This window comes from Balaenoptera ricei, chromosome 8, assembly GCF_028023285.1.
Source record: "Balaenoptera ricei isolate mBalRic1 chromosome 8, mBalRic1.hap2, whole genome shotgun sequence".
NCBI lineage: Eukaryota > Metazoa > Chordata > Mammalia > Artiodactyla > Balaenopteridae > Balaenoptera > Balaenoptera ricei.
In genome coordinates, this window is record NC_082646.1 from 68,033,040 (window position 1) to 68,057,187 (window position 24,148).

The 24,148-nt window shown below is 39.7% G+C and overlaps 1 protein-coding gene across 2 annotated transcripts in view; it reads right to left on the minus strand.

Annotated features, from left to right (window-relative positions):
- RNF141 (ring finger protein 141) overlaps nucleotides 1-21,291 on the minus strand; it is a 45,722-nt gene extending 24,431 nt beyond the window's left edge. Inside the window, exons 1-2 of one of the 2 annotated variants that reach the window (XM_059931124.1) lie at nucleotides 21,184-21,291; nucleotides 2,883-3,076 (exon numbers count right to left, since the gene is read on the minus strand). In XM_059931124.1, the coding sequence (XP_059787107.1) occupies nucleotides 2,883-3,025 (143 nt within the window). In that variant the 5' untranslated portion in view covers nucleotides 3,026-3,076; nucleotides 21,184-21,291. Of the gene's footprint in view, nucleotides 1-2,882; nucleotides 3,077-20,803; nucleotides 21,139-21,183 lie in introns of those variants that run through there. The other variant, XM_059931125.1, reaches the window with a different exon arrangement.
- Between the last annotated feature and the right edge of the window lie 2,857 nt (nucleotides 21,292-24,148).

Genomic DNA, 24,148 nt, shown 5'->3' on the forward strand with positions numbered 1-24,148 from the left:
GTAAAATAATGGAGCTACGAAACCAGATTCAAGAAAGTTTAAGACAGAGGCGGAAATGTGAAGAAAACACACAAAGACAAATAACAATAATGGTGATTGTAATAATTAGATTTTTAAAATATAGTGATAGAGAATGCTTTGACTATAAACATACAATTTAATTTTCAAGGTGGAAAGCATAGTGGAATGATATTTATAAATCTATTTTTTTCATATCTATATCTCAATGATCTTTAAATTTCTAACAAAGACAGCTAGGAAAAACATGTGCAAGGAATCAGGTACTTAAAGAAAAAATTTAGCTGGTTTCATTTATCCATATTTTGACTAGTACCTCAGATGTACATAAAGTGTGAAAAAATCTTGATCTTGGTTGAGTCCTTCCTTAAGCAACAACACTTATATACCTCTTTGAAGACAATTCTTACAGATAATTTGAAACTGGATGAAGCAAATGATTTTGAGACGCTTATGTAACTTTACTGTCCTCCCCTAGCAGAGTAATTCTGATTCAGAAAGCAACAGGATACTAACATAAAAATATAACACTTTTTAGGATAACTCAATATCGTGCATCAATGCCAATTTAAATCAGTTCAAAGACATAAGTATTGCAGCTCCCTTTTATCATTACTCACATTTCTCTCTGAGCACCAGTGGGGATATCACACTCAGAACTAAGAAACTTACAGCTAAATAAATTGAGGCCATTGAAAATTAAGTAACTAGCCCTAGGTAACAAAGTCTGCCAGTGAAAGTAGTACTGCCAGTTCCCAGTTCTTTTTTCTAGCTATCAAGCCATGTGTCTTTTGCGTAGGTTTAACTTTATAGTTCTCAGACAGCACTGAACTTGTGAAATGCCCAACTCTGACCCAGGGGAATTGGTTTTAAGAAGCAAATCCAGTCAGAAACATTCTGTGCTAATAAATAAAAGGGAGATACTCTTTTACCATCACCTCTATATTACACAGTAAGCTTAGCTTGAGGATGTTTTCATAGGACACATTTTATCCAGTATCTTTAGGCCAAAAATCAAAATTTCATATAATAGACTAGGGTTTTTTGTATATAAGTTCTAAGACTCTAAAGGGATGGCAAATGTCATTGATTACTCTTCAAAAAAATTGATACAATAAACATAAAAATTCCACTCTTATGATACTATTAAATTCTCAATCCAATTTTATTCCTTAAGAATATGGTCTCAGAAGTAATGCCTCAAATGCTACCATTTGGATGATCTTTAAAAAAAAAAAAAAAAGAACAAAGTAAAATGCTAGAGTTTTAAAAACCCATGACTACATTTTTATTATAAAAGATCAGACAATACACAAATATACACAGTAAAATGTAAAATCTCCCTTCTCTGCTCCCCTTTTCCATCAGCTCCCCAGAGACCCAGTGTATATCCTTCCAGTTCATTTTCTATGCATTTATATATATATCTACACAGGATCCATCCATATATCCATACAGGGCTTTTTTTTTTTTTTTTTTTTTTGGTCTGTTTTTAATGAGTGAAATCCAGTGTTCTTAAAAGAAATGATCTTCTAAAATAACTTTTAAGAGTTAAGAACGCTTTATTCTTCATGACTGGCTAATAACAGGACACTCCGGCCATGTCCATAAAAAGACTGCATTTCCTTCTCTTTATCTAATGTGTTCTAAATGGCCAAGTATAATATGTCTCTTATCCAATGTAGTTATTGCAAAGCTTAAGGAGTACATTCATGTATTTTACCCTAAACTATTAATAGTGACTATAATATAAATTTATATATACTAAGTGGTTCCAAACTGCTTGGTGATTTTGTTTGGCCTTTTGGGGGTTTAAGGAGAGGTAATATGGGATAGTGGAAAGATCTTCAGGCTTGGCGAAAGCTGGATCTGCCATCGATACTTGGGTAATCACTTTAGGCCTCAGTTAAAATGTCTGACTGTCAGCAGAGTGCCTTGCACATACTATGTGTTCAGTGAACGTTAGCTAAGTTGAATAGACTAAAGAAAGAACCTTTAAGATCTCACTTAAAAGGCAATGCCAATAAGTTATAACTATACCCCCAGGGAGACAGAAGATATATATACAAAGAGAGTCGGATATGGGTGCCGCTAGAGGAAGACTTAATAGAAAGAAGTGACATCTGCTCTCCTGTCACTAAGGGAGAACACACAAACAAAAATGGAATATTTTAAAAGTATAACAATCTGGGGTCATTCAGGTACAAAAAGCTCGGTATATTTTAATAGCTTCTATACAGATCAGTATAAAAATTGATTTAATAAAGAATAATTCACAAAGAGAAGGCTGTTCCATTGGATGTGCTAAGTAGGCAGAGAAGTTTATACTCCATCTTAGAAATCTATTCAAGAGTTAAGTAAAGATGTAAACATGATAGCTAATTAGAAAATATTTATATACAAAATACCTTATTCTTCAGTGATGACAAATGAATTATTACCATATATATATTTCTCTGGCAAAATAATGGTTCAATGAACAAACACAGAAGATTTATTTATTAACTAGATGAACTGGTTCATATTCAGAAACCTGAAGTGCCCTTTGACTATCCTAGGCGCCTTTCTCTAGATGACTAACTGGTATATTCTCTTCTGTTATGCACCTCCTTTAGTGCTTTCAAACAAGGGTCAATTTATATGCCTGTGTTCAAAATTCAGTTTTAAGTTCCTTCTATTCTTTTAGTCCTATGACATATTTTTAGATAGCTACATAGAAAGTCTTATAGTACTCAATAAATATTTGCTAACTGCTGCTGAAAACATTCTCTTACCAACCAATACGTGTGCTTATCTCTCAGACAGTCACAACACTGTGGCATATGTCAGGGGGAGAAAATAAAATGAAAAAGAGCAAGTCTTACACATCATTAAGTTCTGCTACTCTTCCAAGAAATTCTTCATAAGTTAAGGAGCCACTTTCTCGAACCAATGTGACATGTTTTGCTACTTTTTCTGGTAACTTGTTAAGAACCAGCTGCGTCTGATCCGAAATTTGCTGTCCCATGATGAAATGATGTCTTATGAAATCCAAAAAGAGTGTTGCTTCACATCGTTTCTGTCAAATATACATAGAAGTTACTTTTACATGTAATATAAAAATGGCAACATACTCATCCCTTCAAGAAAATAAAGAAAAACAGGAATACTTTTAAGTGAGATCTCAACAGACTTACGTGAGCCTAAGGTGGAATTTATTTAAAAAACTATATTTGAAAGTGAAGATTTACAGTTCGATTTTTTAAAGATCATACAGGTAAGTGAGAATACAGGATTCATTTATCTTATTGGGAGGGTGAATTCCTATAATTTTGCCAAGTTAAAAACCATTACACACACACACACACACACACACACACACACACACACACAGAGGCATTTAAGTGACTGTATTTAATAGGAAGTTTGTTTACCTCATATAATTTTCCTAAGAACATTTCCTGACTGCTTACCATGTCAGGCTCCAAACTAAGGGCTTTCATATATTATCTCATTTATTTCTTCCAATAACCCTAAGAGGTAGGCATTATTATATTCCTAGTTGACAGATAAGGAAATAGAGTTGAGTGACTTATCTAAAGTTAAACAGCTGGGGACTTCCCTGGTGGTGCAGTGGTTAAGAATCCGCCTGCCAATGCAGGGGACACGGGTTCGATCCCTGGTCCAGGAAGATCCCACATGCCAAGGAGCAACTAAGCCTGTGCGCCACAACTACTGAGCCTGCACGCCAGAACTACTGGGCCCATGCCCCGCAACTACTGAAGCTTGCGCACTCTAGGGGCCCGTGTGCTGCAACTACTGAAGTCTGCACGCCTAGAGCCCATACTGTGCAACAAGAGAAGCCACTGCGATGAGAAGCCCGCGCATCGCAACGAAGAGTAACCTCTGCTCGCCACAACTAGAGAAAGCCCACGCGCAGCAACGAAGACCCAACGCAGCCCAAAAAAAAAAGTTAAACAGTTGGTAGCACTTCCCTGGTGGCGCAGTGGTTAAGAATCCACTTGCCAATGCAGGGAGCCCTGGTCTGGGAAGATCCCATGTGCTGTGGAGCAACTAAGCCTGTGTGCCACAACTACTGAGCCTGTGCTCTAGAGCCTGCGAGCCACAACTACTGAGACCTGCGTGCCACAACTACTGAAGTCCGTGCACCTAGAGCCTGTGCTCCGCAACAAGAGAAGCCACCTCAGTGAGAAGCCTGTGCACCGCAACAAAGAGTAGCCCCCGCTCGCCGCAACTAGAAGGAAAGCCCATGCACAGCAATGAAGACCCAACACGGCCAAAAATAAATCATAAATTTATATGAAAAAAAAACAGTTGGTAAATGGTTGAAGTGAAATTTGAACTCATGTTTTTTAGATTCTAGTGCTTATATTCTTTAACGCTATGATATACTGTGATGTATAATCATGATATAAATAGATCAGCTAAAAAACTTATTGCAGAATTACTTTATTTATAAATGTACAACTTAATTTTAATTGTAAAATACATGTAAATTAAACAGACTTTTTAGCTAATTCAACTATGTTACATTTTCTGCTTAGAAAAAAAAAGTGCTTTTGCTTTTTAACTCCTCTAGGTATTTATTTTTTAATTAATTAATTAATTAATTAATTATTTTTGGCTGCATTGGGTCTTTGTTGCTGCATGCGGGCTTTCTCTAGTTGTGGCGAGCAGGGGCTACTCTTCATTGCAGTGCATGGATTTCTCATTGCAGTGGCTTCTCTTGTTGTGGAGCACAGGCTCTAGGCACGCGGGCTTCAGTAGTTGTGGCACACAGGCTCAGTAGTTGTGGCTCATGGGCTCTAGAGCGCAGGTTCAAGAGCTGTGGCACATGGGCTTAGGTGCTCCAGGGCATGTGGGATCTTCCCGGGCGAGGGCTTGAACCCATGTCCCCTGCACTGGCAGGCGGATTCTTAACCACTGCGCCACCAGGGAAGTCCCTCCTCTAGGTATTTTTAATTTAGAATTTATGTAACTTGTTTTCTAAATATGAAGGTGATATTTTAGTTAAAAGGCTGGATCACTACTTTAATAATCTACTATCAATGTAGATCAATAAGTTACTGAATTGACTTAAAATTTAATCACAAAACATTTATTTAATAATCACTCTAAAGTCTTGAAGGATATAATTCTATGTATTGTGGCTAGAGAAGAGTTGGATGTGTTTATTCTAGACAGTTTTTTCTCCTTTGGTAAATAATGATTTATCAAAATATTAAGCACTGAGATATGGTTAAAATAGAAAACAAGATAAATTTTTAGTATTTATCTATCCTGATATATTCTACAGCTGAATAAGGAAATCCCATTTCAATACGAATACCACTACTAATAATAGTAAAATCAACTAATATTCGTTCACCACTTCTACTGTGTAACACAATCTTCTAAGTACTTTATATGTATTCATGAATTTAGTCATTTAAATCCTCATGATAACCATTTCACAGATGAAGAAACAAGATAGTTAAGGAAACAAGCACAGAGAGGTTAAATTAACAAAGCCACAAAGCTAATATTAGAGTTTAAAAAAAAAAAAAAAGTTAGAAAAAGAGAAAAGCATTAAAATTAAAAAGAATCGGGGCTTCCCTGGTGGCGCAGTGGTTGAGAATCTGCCTGCTAATGCAGGGGACACGGGTTCGAGCCCTGGTCTGGGAAGATCCCACGTGCCGCGGAGCAACTAGGCCCGTGAGCCACAATTACTGAGCCTGCGCGTCTGCAGCCTGTGCTCCGCAACAAGAGAGGCCGCGATAATGAGAGGCCTGCGCACCGCGATGAAGAGTGGCCCCCACTTGCCGCAACTAGAGAAAGCCCTCGCACAGAAACGAAGACCCAACACAGCCATAAATAAATAAATAAATAAATAAACCCAAAGTTAAAAAAGAAAAAATTAAAAAGAATCTGATCCCACCCCTCCAAGAAATTCCATTTTATTTACACGTCAAAGACTATCATTTTACCTCACCTGAATTAACACTCATATCATATAAAGCAGGTGAAATAGTAACAATTTATAGTAAAAATTTTGTCAGGAAACCTGCTTTATCATTTAATCAAAAAAATTAAAAGTTATAACTCTAAAATATATAACTTTAAAATATAAAATCATTTACAATAAGATTTCTCAGTAACCATAAATATGCAAATTTTGCTTTGTGTTCAAATTTAATGTGTTATATTTGAGGTTTATTCTTTTAGTCACATTAAATATAGGAAAAGTACAACTGTTCTAAAGAGAAAAACTCAACAATTACTGTTTTGAATCTGAGCCTACTTGGCAATGATAAATATGTATTACAGAGATAAATGAAAGGAAGTTGTTGAGGAAGATCCAGGCCACTAAAAAACCATCTCTGAAGGCAAAATTATGTACTTTAAATATAGCCAAGTGGATTCATAGCAATCGTATTCAAAGAGAAACAAAGCTTTTAGCTTAGAGGAGGTCTCTAGAGTACTCAACATTAGTAATTTCTGGATTTCATAGTCTAGTAAAGTCTCAAAGCACCATGGTGTTGCACATTTATTTCTATTCTAAGTAAGGATAGTTTCCAAAAATAAATGAAAAAATCCCTAAAGCGTAACAAGAATTTAAAGAATAACTTATAACCTAGGAAACAGAAGGATATAATACTAGAATAAAAGTCCTTCCCAAGAAGGCAGTAATTTCACACTGACGTATACTACATACAGTAACACTATGGTCCTTATTTTTCTTGTTCTAATCCAGATGTGTGAAAACATCATCAGGAGCCAAAGGCTGTACACTGGTGTTAGGGAGCCACCGTTACATGGCCTTTTAAAAAATTAAATTCAACAAGCACCATATGCCCGGCACTGTGCTGTGTTCTGGGGATACAATAGTGAGTGTAAGAAACAGGGTTCTTGCCACCATGGAGCATCTGATTCAGTGGGGAAGAGACAACAATCACACCAATAAATACATAATTTCAAAATAATAAGTGCTAAGCCAAACAAGTATAGGGTACTGAAAGCCTATAAAAGGGGGACTTGACCTAGTCTTGTGACAGGGAAGACGTCCTTGGGCAAACATTTGATTTGCTATCAGTCAGAGTTAGCCAGTGAAGAGAGGGATAGAGGCATGGCAAGGGGAGGACATTCCAGGCAGAGGTTATAGAAAGTGCCTAACATAGGAAGGAGTATGGTGACTTTGAGGTTAAAAAAAAAAAAGCCAGAGTGACTAAAGCCTAGGCAGAAGGAGAGGGAGATTAGCACCAAGAGATGGGATGTTTACCATTTTTGTTTATGACACAAAGACAAGACTGCATGCCTGCCCAATCTGTGGATGACTGAAACTGGAATGAACAAATAATGTCCACAGAATACCAGAATCAAGACTGAAAATGGATACTTATTTTCTGAAATCGAATAAATTATGTCAAATATGACTAAAAGTTAAATCCTGAATATGTTTTGAAAGGCACATAAAGCACATAGGTAAGTTATGTTTAAAAGCAAATAAAATACAAAAGGTCTGAGGGTTCCAGTCAAAATAAGTAAACAGTAAATAGCGATAAGAAAGATGCTAAAATAATCCTAAACTCTTGCTAGAAGCAGATGTCCAGAGCAAGAGCCTAGTTCCACTGTGCTCTATAATGGTTCCAACACACCAAAGTTCTCTAATCAGCTCTAAGCAGTGACACTTTTAAAGGGCACTAATCATTTGAATATATTTGGGAAAGCACACAAGATGTTATGGATCTAGAAGAGGAAGCAAAGCAATTTATTCTAGATAATCATAGTTCCGTAACAACATGGAGCATGATGATAGGTTTGTTCAAACACCTGAAGAGCTTTCACGTGGAAGAGGAAGTAATATTTACTTTATATAATTACAGAGACCAGAATGGTCAGTATAAATTAGGCTGATTTCAGGTCAATATAAGAATTTCCTATCATCCATAATTATCCAGAAGGGTTAAGGGCTGTCTTGCAAAGCATGTGAGCTTGCATTCATTGGAAAGGTGGAGGTGTTTAAGCAAAAATAAGAAGTTCATCTAATTAGTGTTTTAGAGAAAATTTTTGCTTGAATGAGAAGTGGAGAAGGTGACCTCTAACCTAATATTTCACTCCCAAAGTGAAACTTAAATTCCCTCTAGCATTCCTGTACTGATTTAATAAAAATGCAATAAAATATTCTAATCAACCAGACTGAAAACTTTAAATTATACCTACAATTCTTAATAAAGAAAAAATTAAACTTTTGAAATATATGGTTTTAAGATTTCATGTAAAATATTAATGATAACTTAATCAATATGCCCACCAAACAGATATTAAAGAGATTTAGTTGTTTGTTTATTGAGTTACAAAATGGTCCCTTTTAAGAGGTAAAATTGTAATTATATGCAGATGACATGATAATATATATAGAAAACCCTAACGACTCCACACAAAAACTACTAGTACTGGTAAATAAATTCAGCAAGGTATCAGGATACAAGATTAACATACAGAAATCTGTTGCATTTCTTTACACTAAAAATGAAATACCAGAAAGGGAAAGTTAAAAAAAAAATCCCTTTTAAAATTGCACACCCCCCCACCCCGAAAAAATACTTAGGAATAAACCCGACCAAGGAGGTGAAAAACTTATATGCTGAGAACTATAAAGCATTGATAAAGGAAACTGAAGATGATTCAAAGAAATGTTAAAATATTCTATGCTCTTGGATTGGAAGAATTAATATTGTTAAAATCACCATACTACCCAAAGCAATCTACAGATTTAATGCAATCCCTATCAAATTACCCATGACATTTTTCACAAAACTAGAACAAATAATCCTAAAATTTATATGGAACCATAAAAGACCCAGAATTGCCAAAGCAATTCTGAGGAGAAAGAACAAAGATGGAGGCATAACCCTCGCAGACTCAGACAATACTACAAAGCTACGGTAATCAAAACAGTGTGGTATTGGCACAAAAACAGACATATGGATCAATGGAACAGAATAGAGAGCCTAGAAATAAATCCACACACCTACAGTAAATTAACCTTTGAAAAAAGAGGCAAGAACATACAATGGAGAAAAGACAGTCTCTTCAGCAGGTGGTGGTGGGAAAGCAGGACAGCCACATGTAAATCAATGAAGTTAGAACACTCCTTCACACCATATACAAAAATAAACTCAAGGGGGCTTCCCTGGTGGCGCAGTGGTTGAGAATCTGCCTGCCAATGCAGGGGACATGGGTTCGAGCCCTGGTCTGGGAAGATCCCACATCCGCAGAGCGACTAGGCCTGTGAGCCACAATTGCTGAGCCTGTGTGTCTGGAGCCTGTGCTCCGCAACAAGAGAGGCCACGATAGTGAGAGGCCCGCGCACCGCGATGAAGAGTGGCCCCCACTTGCCGCAACTAGAGAAAGCCCTCGCACAGAAACGAAGACCCAACACAGCCATAAATAAATAAATAAATAAATAAATAAAATTTAAAAAGAAAACAAAAAACTCAAGATGGCTTAAAGACTTAAATATAAGATATGACAACATAAAACTCCTAGAAGAGACCATAGGCAAAACATTCTCTGACAGAAACTGTAGTAATGTTTTCTTAGGTCAGTCTCCCAAGGCAATATAAATAAAAGCAAAATAAACAAATGGGACCTAATCAAAATTATAAGCTTTTGCAAGGCAAAGGAAACCATAAACAAAACAAAAAGACAACCTACGGACTGGGAAAAAATATTTGCAAACGATGCAACTGACAAGGGCTTAATTTCCAAAATATACAAACAACTCATACAACTCAATAATAAAAAAAAAAAACCCAATAAAAAAATGGTCAGAAGACCTAAATAGACACTTCTCCAAAGAAGACATACAAATGGCCAATAGGCACATGAAAAAATGCTCAACATCACTAATTATTAGAGAAACGCAAATCAAAACTACAATGAGGGAGAAGAATCAAGATGGCGGATGAGTAAGACATGGAGCTCACCTCTTCCTACAAATACGTCAAAAACACATCTACAAGTGGAACGATTTGCACAAAACATCTACCGAACACTGGCAGAAGACCTCAGACTTCCTAAAGGGCAAGAAAACCTCCATGTAACCAGGAAGGACAAAAGAAAAAGAAAAAAAGAAAAGAGAAAGAGAAAAGAATTGGGATGGGACCTACACCCTAGGGAGGGAGCTGTGAAGGAGGTAAGGTTCCCGTACCCTGGGAAGTCCCCTCACTGGCGGGGAGATCAGCCTGGATGGAAGGGGAGCCTTGAAGCCTTGAGCAGAGTGCAGAAACCGGATTGCAGAAGGCAAAATGGAGAGTGACCTGCACAGACGTTGGTACCATCACCTTGTACTCCCCAGGCTGAGATGCTTGTCCACCGGTGTGGGCGGAGGCTGGGTGCTGAAGCTCAGGTTTCGGAGGTCAGACCCAGGGAGAGGACCAGGGTTGGCTGTGTGGAGACAGCCTGAAGAGGCTAGAGTGTGGCAACTGAGGGTGTGCTCAGAAGAAGCCTGGGCCAACCAGAGAGGCAAGGTGCCACTGCTGGGGGGCGTGCAAGGAGAGGGGTGGGACTGCTATAGGAGCTTCTTTCCCTGCACGCATGGTCTCAGGCAACAGGACACCACCTACACAAGCTCTGGGGGCAGGTGTGAGCTGCCACTGCCACTGTGGGCTCCAGAGACAGGCACAGGCCACCACCACTGTCATTATGGGCTCCGGAGGTGGGCACAGGTAGCCGCCACCACTAAGAGACCTGCAAGCAGGATCCAGTTGCTGCCCCTGCTGTCCTGGAAGTGCGAGGGCCGCCGCTGCAAGACCTGTGAATGGGCGCCAAGTGTTGCCCCCACTGTCCCAGGGGGGCGTGGGCCACCGCTACTGTTGGAAAACCTGTGAGCAGGCAGCAATCGCTGCCCCCACCATCTGGGGAGTGTGCACAGGCAGCGAGCAGGTGTCAAGCACTGCCCCTGCTGTCCAGGGAGTGTGTGGGCTGTGGTTGCCACTGGGATCCACGGGAGGAGGAGCCAATTACTGTCCCTGCCGTATCAGGTGTGCGCATGGCCTGCTGCACCTACACACTCATATCAAAGGAATAACAGCCAACACACACTGAGGAAAGAGGCAGCAAGCATCCAAACCAAAAGCAACCTCTCGATTCCCGACAAGACGGCAGAGTAAAAGGACTAGAGCTCACCTCCTCACATGAAAACACCAAAATCACAACTAACTGCTGAACAACCACGGACAAGAAAGACTGGAACCTACAAAAAAAGATATTTTACATCCAAAGACAAAGAAAAGCCACAACTAGATGGTAGGAGGGGCGCTTTTGCAATATAATCAAATCCGTACCAGTAGGATGGGTGACCCACAAACTGGAAAATAATTGTATTACAGAGATTCTCCCACAAGAGTGAGAGTTCTGGGCCCCATGTCAGGCTCCCCAGCCTGAGCTGGAATTGGAGCCCCCCGAGCATTTGGCTTAGAAAGCCAGTGGGCCTTGAGTGCAGGAGCTCCACAGGACTGAGGGAAACAGAGACTCCACTCTTGAGGGCATACACAAGATTTCATGTGTACTGGGACCCAGCACAAAGAAGTGACTTCATAGGAGCCTGGGCTAGACCTACCTGTGGGTTTGGAGCGTCTCCTATGGAGGCAGGGGTTGTCTGTGGCTCACTGTGGGGGCAAGGTCACTGGTGGCAGAGGCCCCAGGGAATACTGATCATCATGAGCTCTCCTGGAGGCCCCCATTTTGGCACAAAGACCTGGCCCTACACAACAGCCTACAGGCTCCAGTGCTGGACGCCTCAGGCTAAACAACCAGCAAGACAGGAACACAGCGCCACCCATCAGCAGACAGGCTGCCTAAAGCTGTACTGAGCTCACAGCCACCCCTAAACACACCCCTTGACACGGCCCTGCCCACCAGAGGGACAAAACCCAGCTCCACCCACCAGTGGGCAGGCACCAGTCCCTCCCACCAGGAAGCCTGAACAAGTCTCAGGACCAACCTCACATACCAGGGGCCAGACACCAGAAGCAAGAGGAGCTATGATCCTGCAGCCTGTGGAAAGGAGTCCATCCACACAGAAAGTTTCATAAAATGAGACGACAGAGAAATATGCTCCAGATGAAGGAACAAGATGAAAACCCAAAAGAATAACTAAGTGAAGTGGAGATAGGCAATCTACCTGAAAAATAATTTAGAGTAATGATAGTAAAGATGATCCAAGATCTGAGAAAAAGAATGGAGGCACTGATCGAGAAGATACAAGAAATGTTTAACAAAGATTTAAAGATTTAAAGAACAAACAAACAAAGATGAACAATACAATAACTGAAGTGAAAAATACACTAGAAGGAATCAACAGCAGAATAAATGAGGCAGAAGAACAAATAAGTAAGCTGGAAGACAGAGTGGTGGAGATCACTGCTGCAGAACAGAATAAAGAAAAAACAATGAAAAGAAATGAGGACAGTCTCAGAGACCTCTGGGACAACATTAAACGCACCAACATTTGCATTATAGGGGTCCCAGAAGAAGAGAGACAGAAAGGGCCTGAGAAAATATTTGAAGAGATTATAGCCAGAAACTTCCCTAACATGAGAAGGGAAACACTCACTCAAGTCCAGGAAGTGCAGAAAGTCCCATATAAGATAAACTCAAGGAGGAACACACCAAGACTTATATTAATCAAACTGACAAAAATTAAAGACAAGAAATATTAAAAGCAACAAGGGAAAAGCAACAAATAACATACAAGGGAATCCCAGAAACTCAGAGTTTCAGCAGAAACTCTGAGGCCAGAAGGGAGTGGCATGAAATATTTAAAATGATGAAAAGAAAAAACCTACAACCAAGAATACTCTACCCAGCAAGCGCCTCATTCAGATTTGACGGATAAATCAAAAGCTTTACAGACAAGCAAAACCTAAAAGAATTCAGCACCACCAAACCAGCTTTACAACAATCCTAAAGGAACTTCTCTAGGCAGAAAAGAAAAGGCCACAACTAGAAACAAGAAAATTACAAATGGGAAAGCTCACTGGTAAAGGCAAATATAAAGTAAAGGTAGGAAATCATCCACACACAAATATGATATCAAAGCCAGCAACTGTGAGGAGAGTACAAATGCAGGATATTGGAAATGCATTAGAAATTAAGAGACCAGAAACTTAAACAATCATATATATATAGACTGCTATATCAAAACCTCATGGGAACTGCAAACCAATAATCTACAGTAGATACATACACAAAAAAGAGAAAGCTATCCAGACACAACACTAAAGATGGTTACCAAATCACAAGACAAGAGAACAAAAGAGAAGGAAGAAAAAAGACCTGCAAAAACAAATCCAAAACAATTAACAAAATGGCATTAAGAACATACATATCAATAATTATCTTAAATGTAAATGGATTAAATACTCCAACCAAAAGACATAGACTAGCTGCATGGATACAAAACCAAGACCCGTATGTATGCTGTCTACAAGAGACCCACTTCAGATCTAGGGACACATACAGACTGAAAGTGAGGGGATGGAAAAAGGTATCCTATGCAAATGGAAATCAAAAGAAAGCTGGAGTCGGGCTTCCCTGGTGGCGTAGTGGTTGAGAATCTGCCTGCCAATGCAGGGGACACGGCTTCAAGCCCTGGTTTGGGAAGATCCCACATGCCGTGGAGCAACTAGGCCCGTGAGCCACAATTACTGAGCCTGCGCGTCTGGAGCCTGTGGTCCGCAACGAGAGAGGCCGCGATAGTGAGAGGCCTGTGCACCGCGATGAAGAGTGGCCCCCACTTGCCGCAACTAGAGAAAGCCCTCGTACAGAAACGAAGACCCAACACAACCAAAAATAAATAAATAAATAAGCCTACACCTTTAAAAAAAACAAAAACAAAAACAAAAACAAAAAAAAAAAAAAAAAAGAAAGCTGGAGTAGCAATACTCATATCAGACAAAATAGACTTTAAAATAAAGACTGTTACAAGAGACAAAGAAGGACATTACATAATGATCAAGGGATCAATCCAAGAAGAAGATATAACAATCATAAATATATATGCACCCAGCACAGGAGCACCTCACTATATAAGGCAAATGCTAAGAACCATAAAAGGAGAAACTGACAGTAACACAATAATAGTGGGGGACTTTAACAACCCACTTTCATCGATGGAGAGGTGATCCAGACAGAAAATCAATAAGGAAACACAGGCCTTAAATGACGTATTAGATCAGATGGACTTAATTTATATTTATAGAACATTCCATCTGAAAGCAGCAGAATACAGTTTCTTCTCAAGTGCCCATGAAACATTCTCCAGGATAGATCACCTCTTGGGCCACACATCAAGCCTCAGCAAATTTAAGAAAATTGAAATCATATCAAGCATCTTTTCTGACCACAACGTTATGAGACTAGAAGTCAATTACAGGAAAAAACTGTAAAAAACACAAATATATGGAGGCTAAACAATATGTTCCTAAACAACCAATGGATCACTGAAGAAATCGAAGAGGAAATCAAAAAAATACCTAGAGACAACTGCAATGAAAGACAAAGATCCAAAACCTATGGGACACAGCAAAAGCAGTTCTAAGAGGGACGTTTATAGCAATATAATCTTACCTCAGGAAACAAGAAAAATCTCAAATAAACAACCTAACCTTACACCTAAAGCAACCAGAGAAAGAAGAACAAACAAAACCCAAAGTTAGTAGACGGAAAGAAATCATAAAAATCATAGCAGAAATAAATGAAATAGATGAAGAAAATAGAAAAAAATCAATGAGCCTAAAAGCTGCTTCTTTGAAAGGATAAACAAAATTGATAAACCTTTAGCCAGACTCATCAAGAAAAAAAGGGAGAGGGTTCAAAACAATAAAATTAGAAATGAAATAGAAGTTACAACTGACACAACAGAAATACAAAGGATCATAAGAGACTATTACAAACAACTACATGCCAATAAAATGGACAACCTAGAAGAAATGGACAAATTCTTAGAAAGGTACAACCTTCTAAGACTGAACCAGAAAGAAACAGAAAATATGAACAAACCAATCACAAGTACTGAAAATGAAACAGTAATTTAAAAACTTCCAACAAAGAAAAGTCCAGGACCAGATGGCTTCACAGGCAAATTCTATTAAACATTTAGAGAAGAGTTAACACCTATCCTTCTGAAACTCCTCCTAAAAATTGCAGAGGAAGGAACACTCCCAAGCTCATTCTATGAGGCCACAATCATCCTGATACCAAAATCAGACAAGGATGCCACAAAAAAAGAAAATTACAGGCCAATATCATTGATGAACATAGACACAAAAATCCTCAACAAAATACTAGCAATTCGAATCCAACAATACATTAAAAGGATAACACACCATGATCAAGTGGGATTTATCCCAGGGATGCAAGGATTCTTCAATATCCACAAATCAGTCAGTGTGATACACCACACTAACAAACTGAAGAATAAAACCCATATGATCATCTCAATAGATGCAGAAAAAACTTTTGACAAAATTCAACACCCATTTATGATAAAAACTCTCCAACAAGTGGGCATAGAGGGAACTTACCTCAACATAATAAAGGCCATATATGACAAACCCACAGCTAACATCTTTCTCAACGGTGAAAGGCTTAAAGCATTCCCTCTAAGATCAGGAACAAGACAAGGATGTCCACTGTCACCACTTTCATTCAACATAGTTTTGGAAGTCCTAGCCATGGCAATCAGAGAAGAAAAAGAAATAAAAGGAATCCAAACTGGAAAAGAAGAAGTAAAACTGTCACTGAAGATGACAAGATACTATACATAGAAAATCCTACAGATGCTACTAGAAAACTACTAGAGCTCATCAATGAATTTGGTAAAGTTTCAGGATAAAAAATCAATACACAGAAATCTCTTGCATTCCTATACACTAACAACAAAAGATCAGAAAGAGAAATTAAGGGAACAATTCCATTTACCACTGCATCAAAAAGAATAAAATACGTAGAAATAAACCTACCTAAGGAGGCAAAAGACCTGTACTCTGAAAACTATAAAATGCTGATGAAAGAAACTGAAGATGACACAGATGGAAAGATATACCATGTTCTTGGATTGGAAGAATCAATATTGTCAAAATGACTATACTACCAAAGGCAATCTATAGAGTCAATGCAATTCCTATCAAATTATCAATGGCATTTTTCACAAAACTAGAACAAAACAATTTTTAAATTTGTACGGAAACACAAAGACCCCGAATAGTGAAAACAATCTTGAGAAAGAAAAACGGAGTTGGAGGAATCAGGCTCCCTGACTTCAGACTAAACTACAAAGCTACAGTAATCAACACAGTATGGTATTGGTGCAAAAACAGAAATATAGATCAATGGAACAGGATAGAAAACCCAGAGATAAACCCATGCACCTATGGTCAATTAATCTATGACAAAGGAGACAAGAATATATAATGGAGAAAAGACAGTCTCTTCAATAAATGGTGCTGGGAAAACTGGACAGCTACATGTAAAAGAATGAAATTAGAACATTCTCTAACACCATGCACAAAAATAAACTCAAAATGGATTAAAGACCTAAATGTAAGGTCAGACACTATAAAACTCTTAGAGGAAAACACAGGCAAAACACTCTTTGATGTAAATTGCAGCAAGATCTTTTTTGATCCACCTCCTAGAGTAATGAAAAGAAAAACAAAAATAAACAAATGGGACCTAATTAAACTTAAAAGGTTTTGCACAGCAAAGGAAACCATAAACACAAAAAGACAACCCACAGAATGGGATAAAATATTTGCAAAGGAAGCAACTGACAAGGGATTAATCTCCAAAATATACAAACAGTTCATGCAGCTCTATTTCAAAAAAACAAACAACCCAATCAAAAAATGTGCAGACCTAAACAGACATTTCTCCAAAGAAGACATACAGATGGCCAAACAAGCACAAGAAAAGATGCTCAACGTCACTAATTATTAGAGAAATGCAAATCAAACCTCCACCTCACACCGGTCAGAATGGCCATCATCAAAAAATCTACAACAATAAATGCAGGAGAGGGTGTGGAGAAAAGGGAACCCTCCTACACTCTTGGCGGGAATGTAAATTGGTATAGCCACTATGGAGAACAAAATGAAGGTTCCTTAAAAAACTAAAAATAGAGCTACCATATGATCCAACAATCCCACTCCTGGGCATATATGCAGAGAAAACCATAATCTGAAAACATACATGCACCCCAATATCCACTGCAGTGCTATTTACAATAGCCAGGACATGGAAGCAACCTAAATCTCCATCAATGGATGAATGGATAAAGAAAATGTGGTACATATATATACAATGGAATATTGCTCAGCCATAAAAAAGAACGAAATATAATGCCATTTGCAGCAACATGGATGGACCTAGAGTTTGTCATACTGACTGAATTAAGTCAGAGAAAGACAAATATCATATGATATTGCTTATATGTGAAATCTAAAAAAATGGTACAAATGAACTTATTTACAAAATAGAAATAGAGTCACAGATGTAGGAAACAAACTTATGGTTACCAAGGGGGAAAGGGGGAGAGGGATAAATTGGGAGATTGGGATTGACATATACACACTACTATATATAAAATAGTTAACTAATATTGACCTACTGTATAGCACAGGGAACACTACTCAGTACACTGTAATGGCCTATATGGGAAAATAATCTAAAAAAGAATGGATATATGTATATGTATAACTGATTCACTTTGCTGTACACCTGAAATTGAAGTAATGAAGTAAGTCAGACAGAGAAAAACAAACACCATATGCATCACTAATATATGGAATCTAAAAAAATAAACTAGTGAATATAACAAAAAAGAAACAGACTCACAGATATAACAGAGAACAAACTGGTGGTTACCAGTGGGGAGGGGGAAAAGGGGAGGGGAAAGATAGGGATAGGGGATTAAGATATACAAACTATTGTGTATAAAATAGGTAAGCTACGAGGATATATTGTACAACAAAGGGAATATAGCCAATATTTTATAGTAACTATAAATGGAGTATAACCTTTAAAAATTATAATTCACTGTGTTGTACACCTGAAACTTATATAATATTGTACATCAATTATACCTCAATGAAAAGTAGCCCCCCCAGAAAAAAAGAAAATGGTCCCTTTTGTTTCTGCATTGTTTTGAACTGGTGTCCTAACTTTGAATAAAATCTATAATTTGAGGCAGCATATTAACTTGTTATCTTGTAATTCCACTTGGTATCAGGTATCTGGGAAACCTAATTATTAACTCCTCAGATTAAAAGGGAACACTATCTAGAGACTACTGAAAGAGCATGGAAAAGCGGTTCTCAACCTGGTTCAGTGGAGAGAGCCCGGGATTTACAGTTCATTTTGAATACCATAAAATGATAAATGTCAACATCCATCATGGGCATAAAAATATGACTCTGTGATCTAGATGCAATAAAACCACAATCAAGGGTGCATGCATGTTCATGAAACAATCTGCTGAGGCCACCCTCTAGTCACCCGCCACAGGTTTTTCAATGTTCCTCTTTGGTGACTCGGCACATTCTTCTATCACAGCACATATCATCAGTTAGGTCACTTGACCATCCCCCTCTGTGAGCTTCTTGAGGGTAGTAGCTGTGTTCTCTCTTCTGGCAGATACATAAGCACACAATAAATGTTTATGAATGGATACAGTAAATATTGCTGACAGTTTCTGGTTTTTTATTATTAACTTAGTATTCTTTTGAGTTTTGTTAACTTGTTCAGTCATCTACTAGTTGCAGAGAAGCTGAAGTTAAAAAAAAATACATGGAAGAAAAAATATAAAATTGTAAAAATGTATCATTAATGTTTATGTAAATTGAGAAATTTTCATTATTTGGTATGAGCAAAATACTTCCCTCTAGATTATGAAACAGCAGTATTGAACAGGAACTTAATTTGCAAACCACTGGCATAGAATTCAGCAAAAGATAAATCTCTGGTCAAGACTTCTCAAAGAACTGGCAGCTCTCATACTATTGTGCCCCTATAATTTAGTCCTTTCAAGCAGGATAACAATGTGCTTTCAAAAAAACATTTGAAGGATTTTCTAAATAAAGAATAATTGTTATTTTGAAACTCATAAGAATATCAAGGATTCCAAAAATGCCACATTCCCTAGTGGGTGGTAACATACACTTGATCACTGCTTTTTCTAACAAAATGAATTGCTGTAGTTCAAATATGCTTTGTAAAGCTATAAAAATCACATCATGGGTAACTGGAAAAAAAAAACCTTCAGGAAAATTTAAACCATATCCATTCATAAAAGGATTAAAGCAAAGATGAAAAGCCTGGAAATACAAGATGACTAGCTCACAAATACTGTAGTATTTAGTAAACCTCTCTGAGACCTCCATGAAATTTTGTATCAACTTCTTTACTTACAGAAGAGATATTTATAGTTGAAATAATCATCAACTATTTTCACTAAGTCCGTTTTAGCATCAGTAAAAAAACTAAGTACTAAAAACTAGGTCCCTATTTTATTTCTCATTGTTTACTCAAACTCTAGATCTGTAAACAGATTATCAGCTGTCCTGCAAGACAAGAAAGTAACAGCAGTTATTACAGACCATATTGAAACTATCAGACTAGTCAGAGCCACTATAGAGTCTAGAATGCCTGTTCTGGGCTCAAAGACCTTAATCAGACAAAAATTTTACGCAAAGAAAAACTACAAAAGGATAGTAACTTGGAGACTGAAAACATGGGTTTCTGATATCACCAGGATGTTTACTAAATACATTTCATATCTGGAAAAATGCACTAACTAGATTTGTAAGAATTCTCTCTGGACATTCTCTGCCTTTTGGGGAAGAGAAAGGGAAAGGAAGTGTGCCAAGTGCTTAAATGTGAACTAAGAAGGATCAGACAACACACACCAAATATAAAACTCACTTTTATCAAATGACAAAGAACACATTTTGGAAACACACAACCATATCCTGGAGGGAAATATTTAGAAACTGCAGCCAGGAAGCATCAGAGGAAAGGAGAAATATTCATACTATTTTTGAGTTCTGAATTCAGAAAGCATCACTTCTTAGAGGGCTTTCCAATATAGAGGCGACTAATTTAGGATCGTTGGTCCGGGGCACCTCACGTTCCAGATGAAATTCAGAACGGATGGAGCTCATATTATAGCAGGAAGAATGGGCGCGCGGGGTGGGGGGAGGTAGAAAAGAATCACTTCATGCATAAGATCTAAGAGTTGTAAGCCACAGGAAGTGTCACGGCCGCTTTAGAAATACGCCAGAGATGAGAACTGCATCACCTGGCACGGTGAAATAGGACAGGGTCAGAACACGGACGTACACTGCAATTTTAAAGGGGCTGGGGATAAATTTGAACAATAATAGTAAACTCACATTCTGTAACACGATAAAAATAACAAAGAAATCATTTCAAAAGCGACACAGAAAGTTTCCTTTCCAAGAATGAATACTACAATTAGTAGCCAGAAAACTTCTGGTCTCTGCCGGGTCTCACGGTGGCTGGTTCGACAAGGCCAGGCCTTTGGCAAGGGGAGCAGCCTAAGCTAATTTAGAACGGGAGGACGGGTTAAGTAGACGGACTTGGCCATTTCTGAGCCATCACCCAGGCAAGGGTTTCTAACTGGGGTGTCCCGGGCGGCGGGCGCGCACAGGTTTCTAGCCTCACTCGCGCGTTAACTCAACACACCCACCACCCTTCCGCCACCGCCCCGCCTCAAGCGCACCTGCACTCGGAACCAACAGCTACGTCCGCTGGCCGACTGACTGCGCCGGCGGCAACATTCAAAAGCGGATCCGCGCTCGAGGAGGAAAAGCTGTCTCCTGATCCCCCAGAACCACTCCCCCCCGCAAAACGGGACAAGCCACTTCCACGCTCTGTCACTGGAAACCACTGGCTTAGAGACAGTGCGACCACGGAAGGGCCTCCCAAGCCAGCTCCACACCCTAAGCCGAGGCCTAGAAACGGCGGCGGCGGGTCGGGGCTTGTCTCCCCACGGAAGCCCGGCGCGGCAGTCGAGGCCTGGCCGGCGTTTCTCCTCCCTGTCCGAGGGTTGTGGAGCAGCGGGCAGGGGAAGCGGCGACAGACCAGCGCTACGGAGCTCACCCCAGGTTCAAGGCATCGCGCTTCCGGCAGCAGCGGCGCCGCCTCAGCCAGCCTCTCACACCCGCAGGCGGCGGCGGCGGCGGCGGCGGCGGCGGCGGCGGCGTCGGCTCTAACCGCCGCCCGGTCGCACCTCAGTGACGTACAGGGCGTGCCCCCTCCCCCCGCCCCAGCGCGTTGCTTAGAGACGGTGCCCAACCTTCCTCCCCAGAGCTTCGGCTAGCTGGCTCAGCTTCTCCTGAGGACCTGCGAGGCCCCGGCCCCGGAGGCCATCCGATAGGGAAGTGTGGCGGCGGAGGCCAACGAGGGGGCCGTGCCCTAGTGGCGGCGGAAGAAGCCTCGCCTGGCAGGCTCCTCGAGGCTAAGGCTGCGTGGGGCCGCAGTGGGTGCGGCCTGGCGGGTGCCGGCTCTCCTGGCCCCATCCCCTGATCGAGAGCCCAGCGGGTGGCAAAGGCACTGCGAGCCCCGGTTTGGTCAAGGGTTGGATTCCAAGCCACTACTTATTAGGCCTTCAACCTCCCACTGGTTATAGCTACACAAAGATCATCTCGTTTCTTTATCATGAAGGGGGCCCATTATGCTCACCTAGCTAGAATAAGAAGCATAAAAGGGAATATATAGAAAGTAACCAGCACAGGGTCCAAAATGGTAAGCCCTAGTAAATGGCAACTATTATTATTATGAGCACATGTTGGCGAGATCATGGCTTTTCAGAACGTCCGTAGTGGATAATTGCTGTGTATTAAGCATCTGTTGTGTGCCAAATACTATACTAGGCACTTTATAGGCATTGCTCTTGTTTAAATAGTTGGCTTCAAGTTGCACAGCCAATAAACAGCAGAGCAAGGGTTTAGACCCAGGTATGACTCTCACTATCGCCTTTAGGCTTAGCAGCTAAATTAAACTATTTCTTATGCTTGGGCATGTTGCCACACTCATCCTTCCCCAGTCATTTGTAGATTTACCTTGCAAGAACTAATCTTGCCCTCTAATAATAGATAATATTTGTTGACAATTTACTATGTGCCAAGCCCTGTTCTGAGTACTTTGAAGGTATTAATTCATTTAATCCGCACAGCAGTCCTATGAGGTAGGTATTATTAATACTCTCATTTTACAGTTGAAGAAACAGGCTTAAGAAAGTCAAGTTTTCCAAGGTCAACCAATCAGTAAGGAGCAGAGGCAGATTCAAACCCAAGCTGACTGAACCCTGAGCCTGTGCTTTTTTTTAAAAAATATATTTTTAAATTTATTTATTTAATTTATTTATTTTTGGCTGCATTGGGTCTTCGTTGCTGCGCATGGGCTTTCTCTAGTTGCAGTGAGCGGGGGCTACTCTTCGTTGCAGCATGCGAGCTTCTCATTGCCATGGCTTCGTTTGTTGTGGAGCACGGGCTCTAGGCGCGTGGGCTTCAGTAGTTGTGGCATGCAGGCTCAGTAGTTGTGGCTCGTGGGCTCTAGAGCGCAGGCTCAGTAGTTGTGGCGCACAGGTTTAGTTGCTCTGCGGCATGTGGGATCTTCCCAGACCAGGGCTCGAACCCATGTCTGCTGAATTGGCAGGGGGATTCTTAACCGCTGTGCCACCAGGGAAGCCCTGAGCCTGTGCTTTTTAACTCTTGTTCTAAACTGCCTCAGTAAGGTGGTGAGACTTCATTAGGGCCAGATCCATGTGTCTGTGTATCCCTTAAAAAAATTTTTTTATTGAAGTATAGTTGATTTACAGTGTTGTATTATGTGTACTCCTTTTATATACCTTATGGAGAGTGTACTGAGGATTGTCTCCCTGACAACCAGCACAAAGCCTGGCATGCAGTAATTGTTCAACATTTGAACATTTGATGAATATTTGAATGTGGTAAAAACTAACAGCCTAATAATGAACCATACATAATGATTTTTAAAAATCTAATTAAATTCAACAAAGTCCTATAGTTGAGCCTAATCTGGGCCAGGAGTCAGGACTATTTCTTTGAAAAAATTGCTTTCAGTTAAATGTAGTGTTGGAGGTTCTAGTCAGTGCAATAAAACCAGACAAAGAGGGCTTCCCTGGTGGCGCAGTGGTTGAGAATCTGCCTGCCAATGCAGGGGACACGGGTTCGAGCCCTGGTCTGGGAAGATCCCACATGCCGCAGAGCGACTAGGCCCGTGAGCCACAACTACTGAGCCTGCGCGTCTGGAGCCTGTGCTCCGCAACAAGAGAGGCCGCGATAGTGAGAGGCCCGCGCACCGCGATGAAGAGTGGCCCCCACTCGCCGCAACTAGAGAAAGCCCTTGCACAGAAACGAAGACCCAACACAGCCATAGATAAATAAATAAATTAAAAAAAAAAAACAGACAAAGAAGTTTTTTAAAAGGCATTACATTGGAAAGAAAGAAAGAACACTGTATTTGCAGACAAAAATACTTTAGAATACTACAAAAAAAATCTACTAGAACTAGAAGTGAGTTTCGAAGGATACCAAGTCAGTATATAAAAATCAGTTTATTTCTCTATAGTAACAATGAAAAATTAGACTTTGGAATGTTTTAAATACCATTTAGCAGCAAAAAAACCCCAAAACAAACACACACATACACAAACTTAGGGATACATTGGACCAAAATGTGAAAGACATATAAATTGAAAACTCTGAAATATTGTGAGAGAAATTAATGATCTAAATACAGAGATATATCATGTTCATGGATCAGAAGATTCAATCGTTTTAAAATGTCATTTTTCTCTGAATTGATCTATAGACTTAGGGCAAGTCCAATAAAAATCATAGCAGGTTCATTTTGTGGGAATTACAAAGCTGATTCTAAAATTTCTATGAAAATGCTACCTAGAGTAGCCAAAACTTTGATCAAGAAAAACAAAGTTGAGGGACTTAGACTACCTGACTTCAAGACTTTATAAGAGACACAGTAATTAACACAGTGTGTTACTGGTGTAAAGACAGGCAAATAGAGCAATGTAACAGAATAG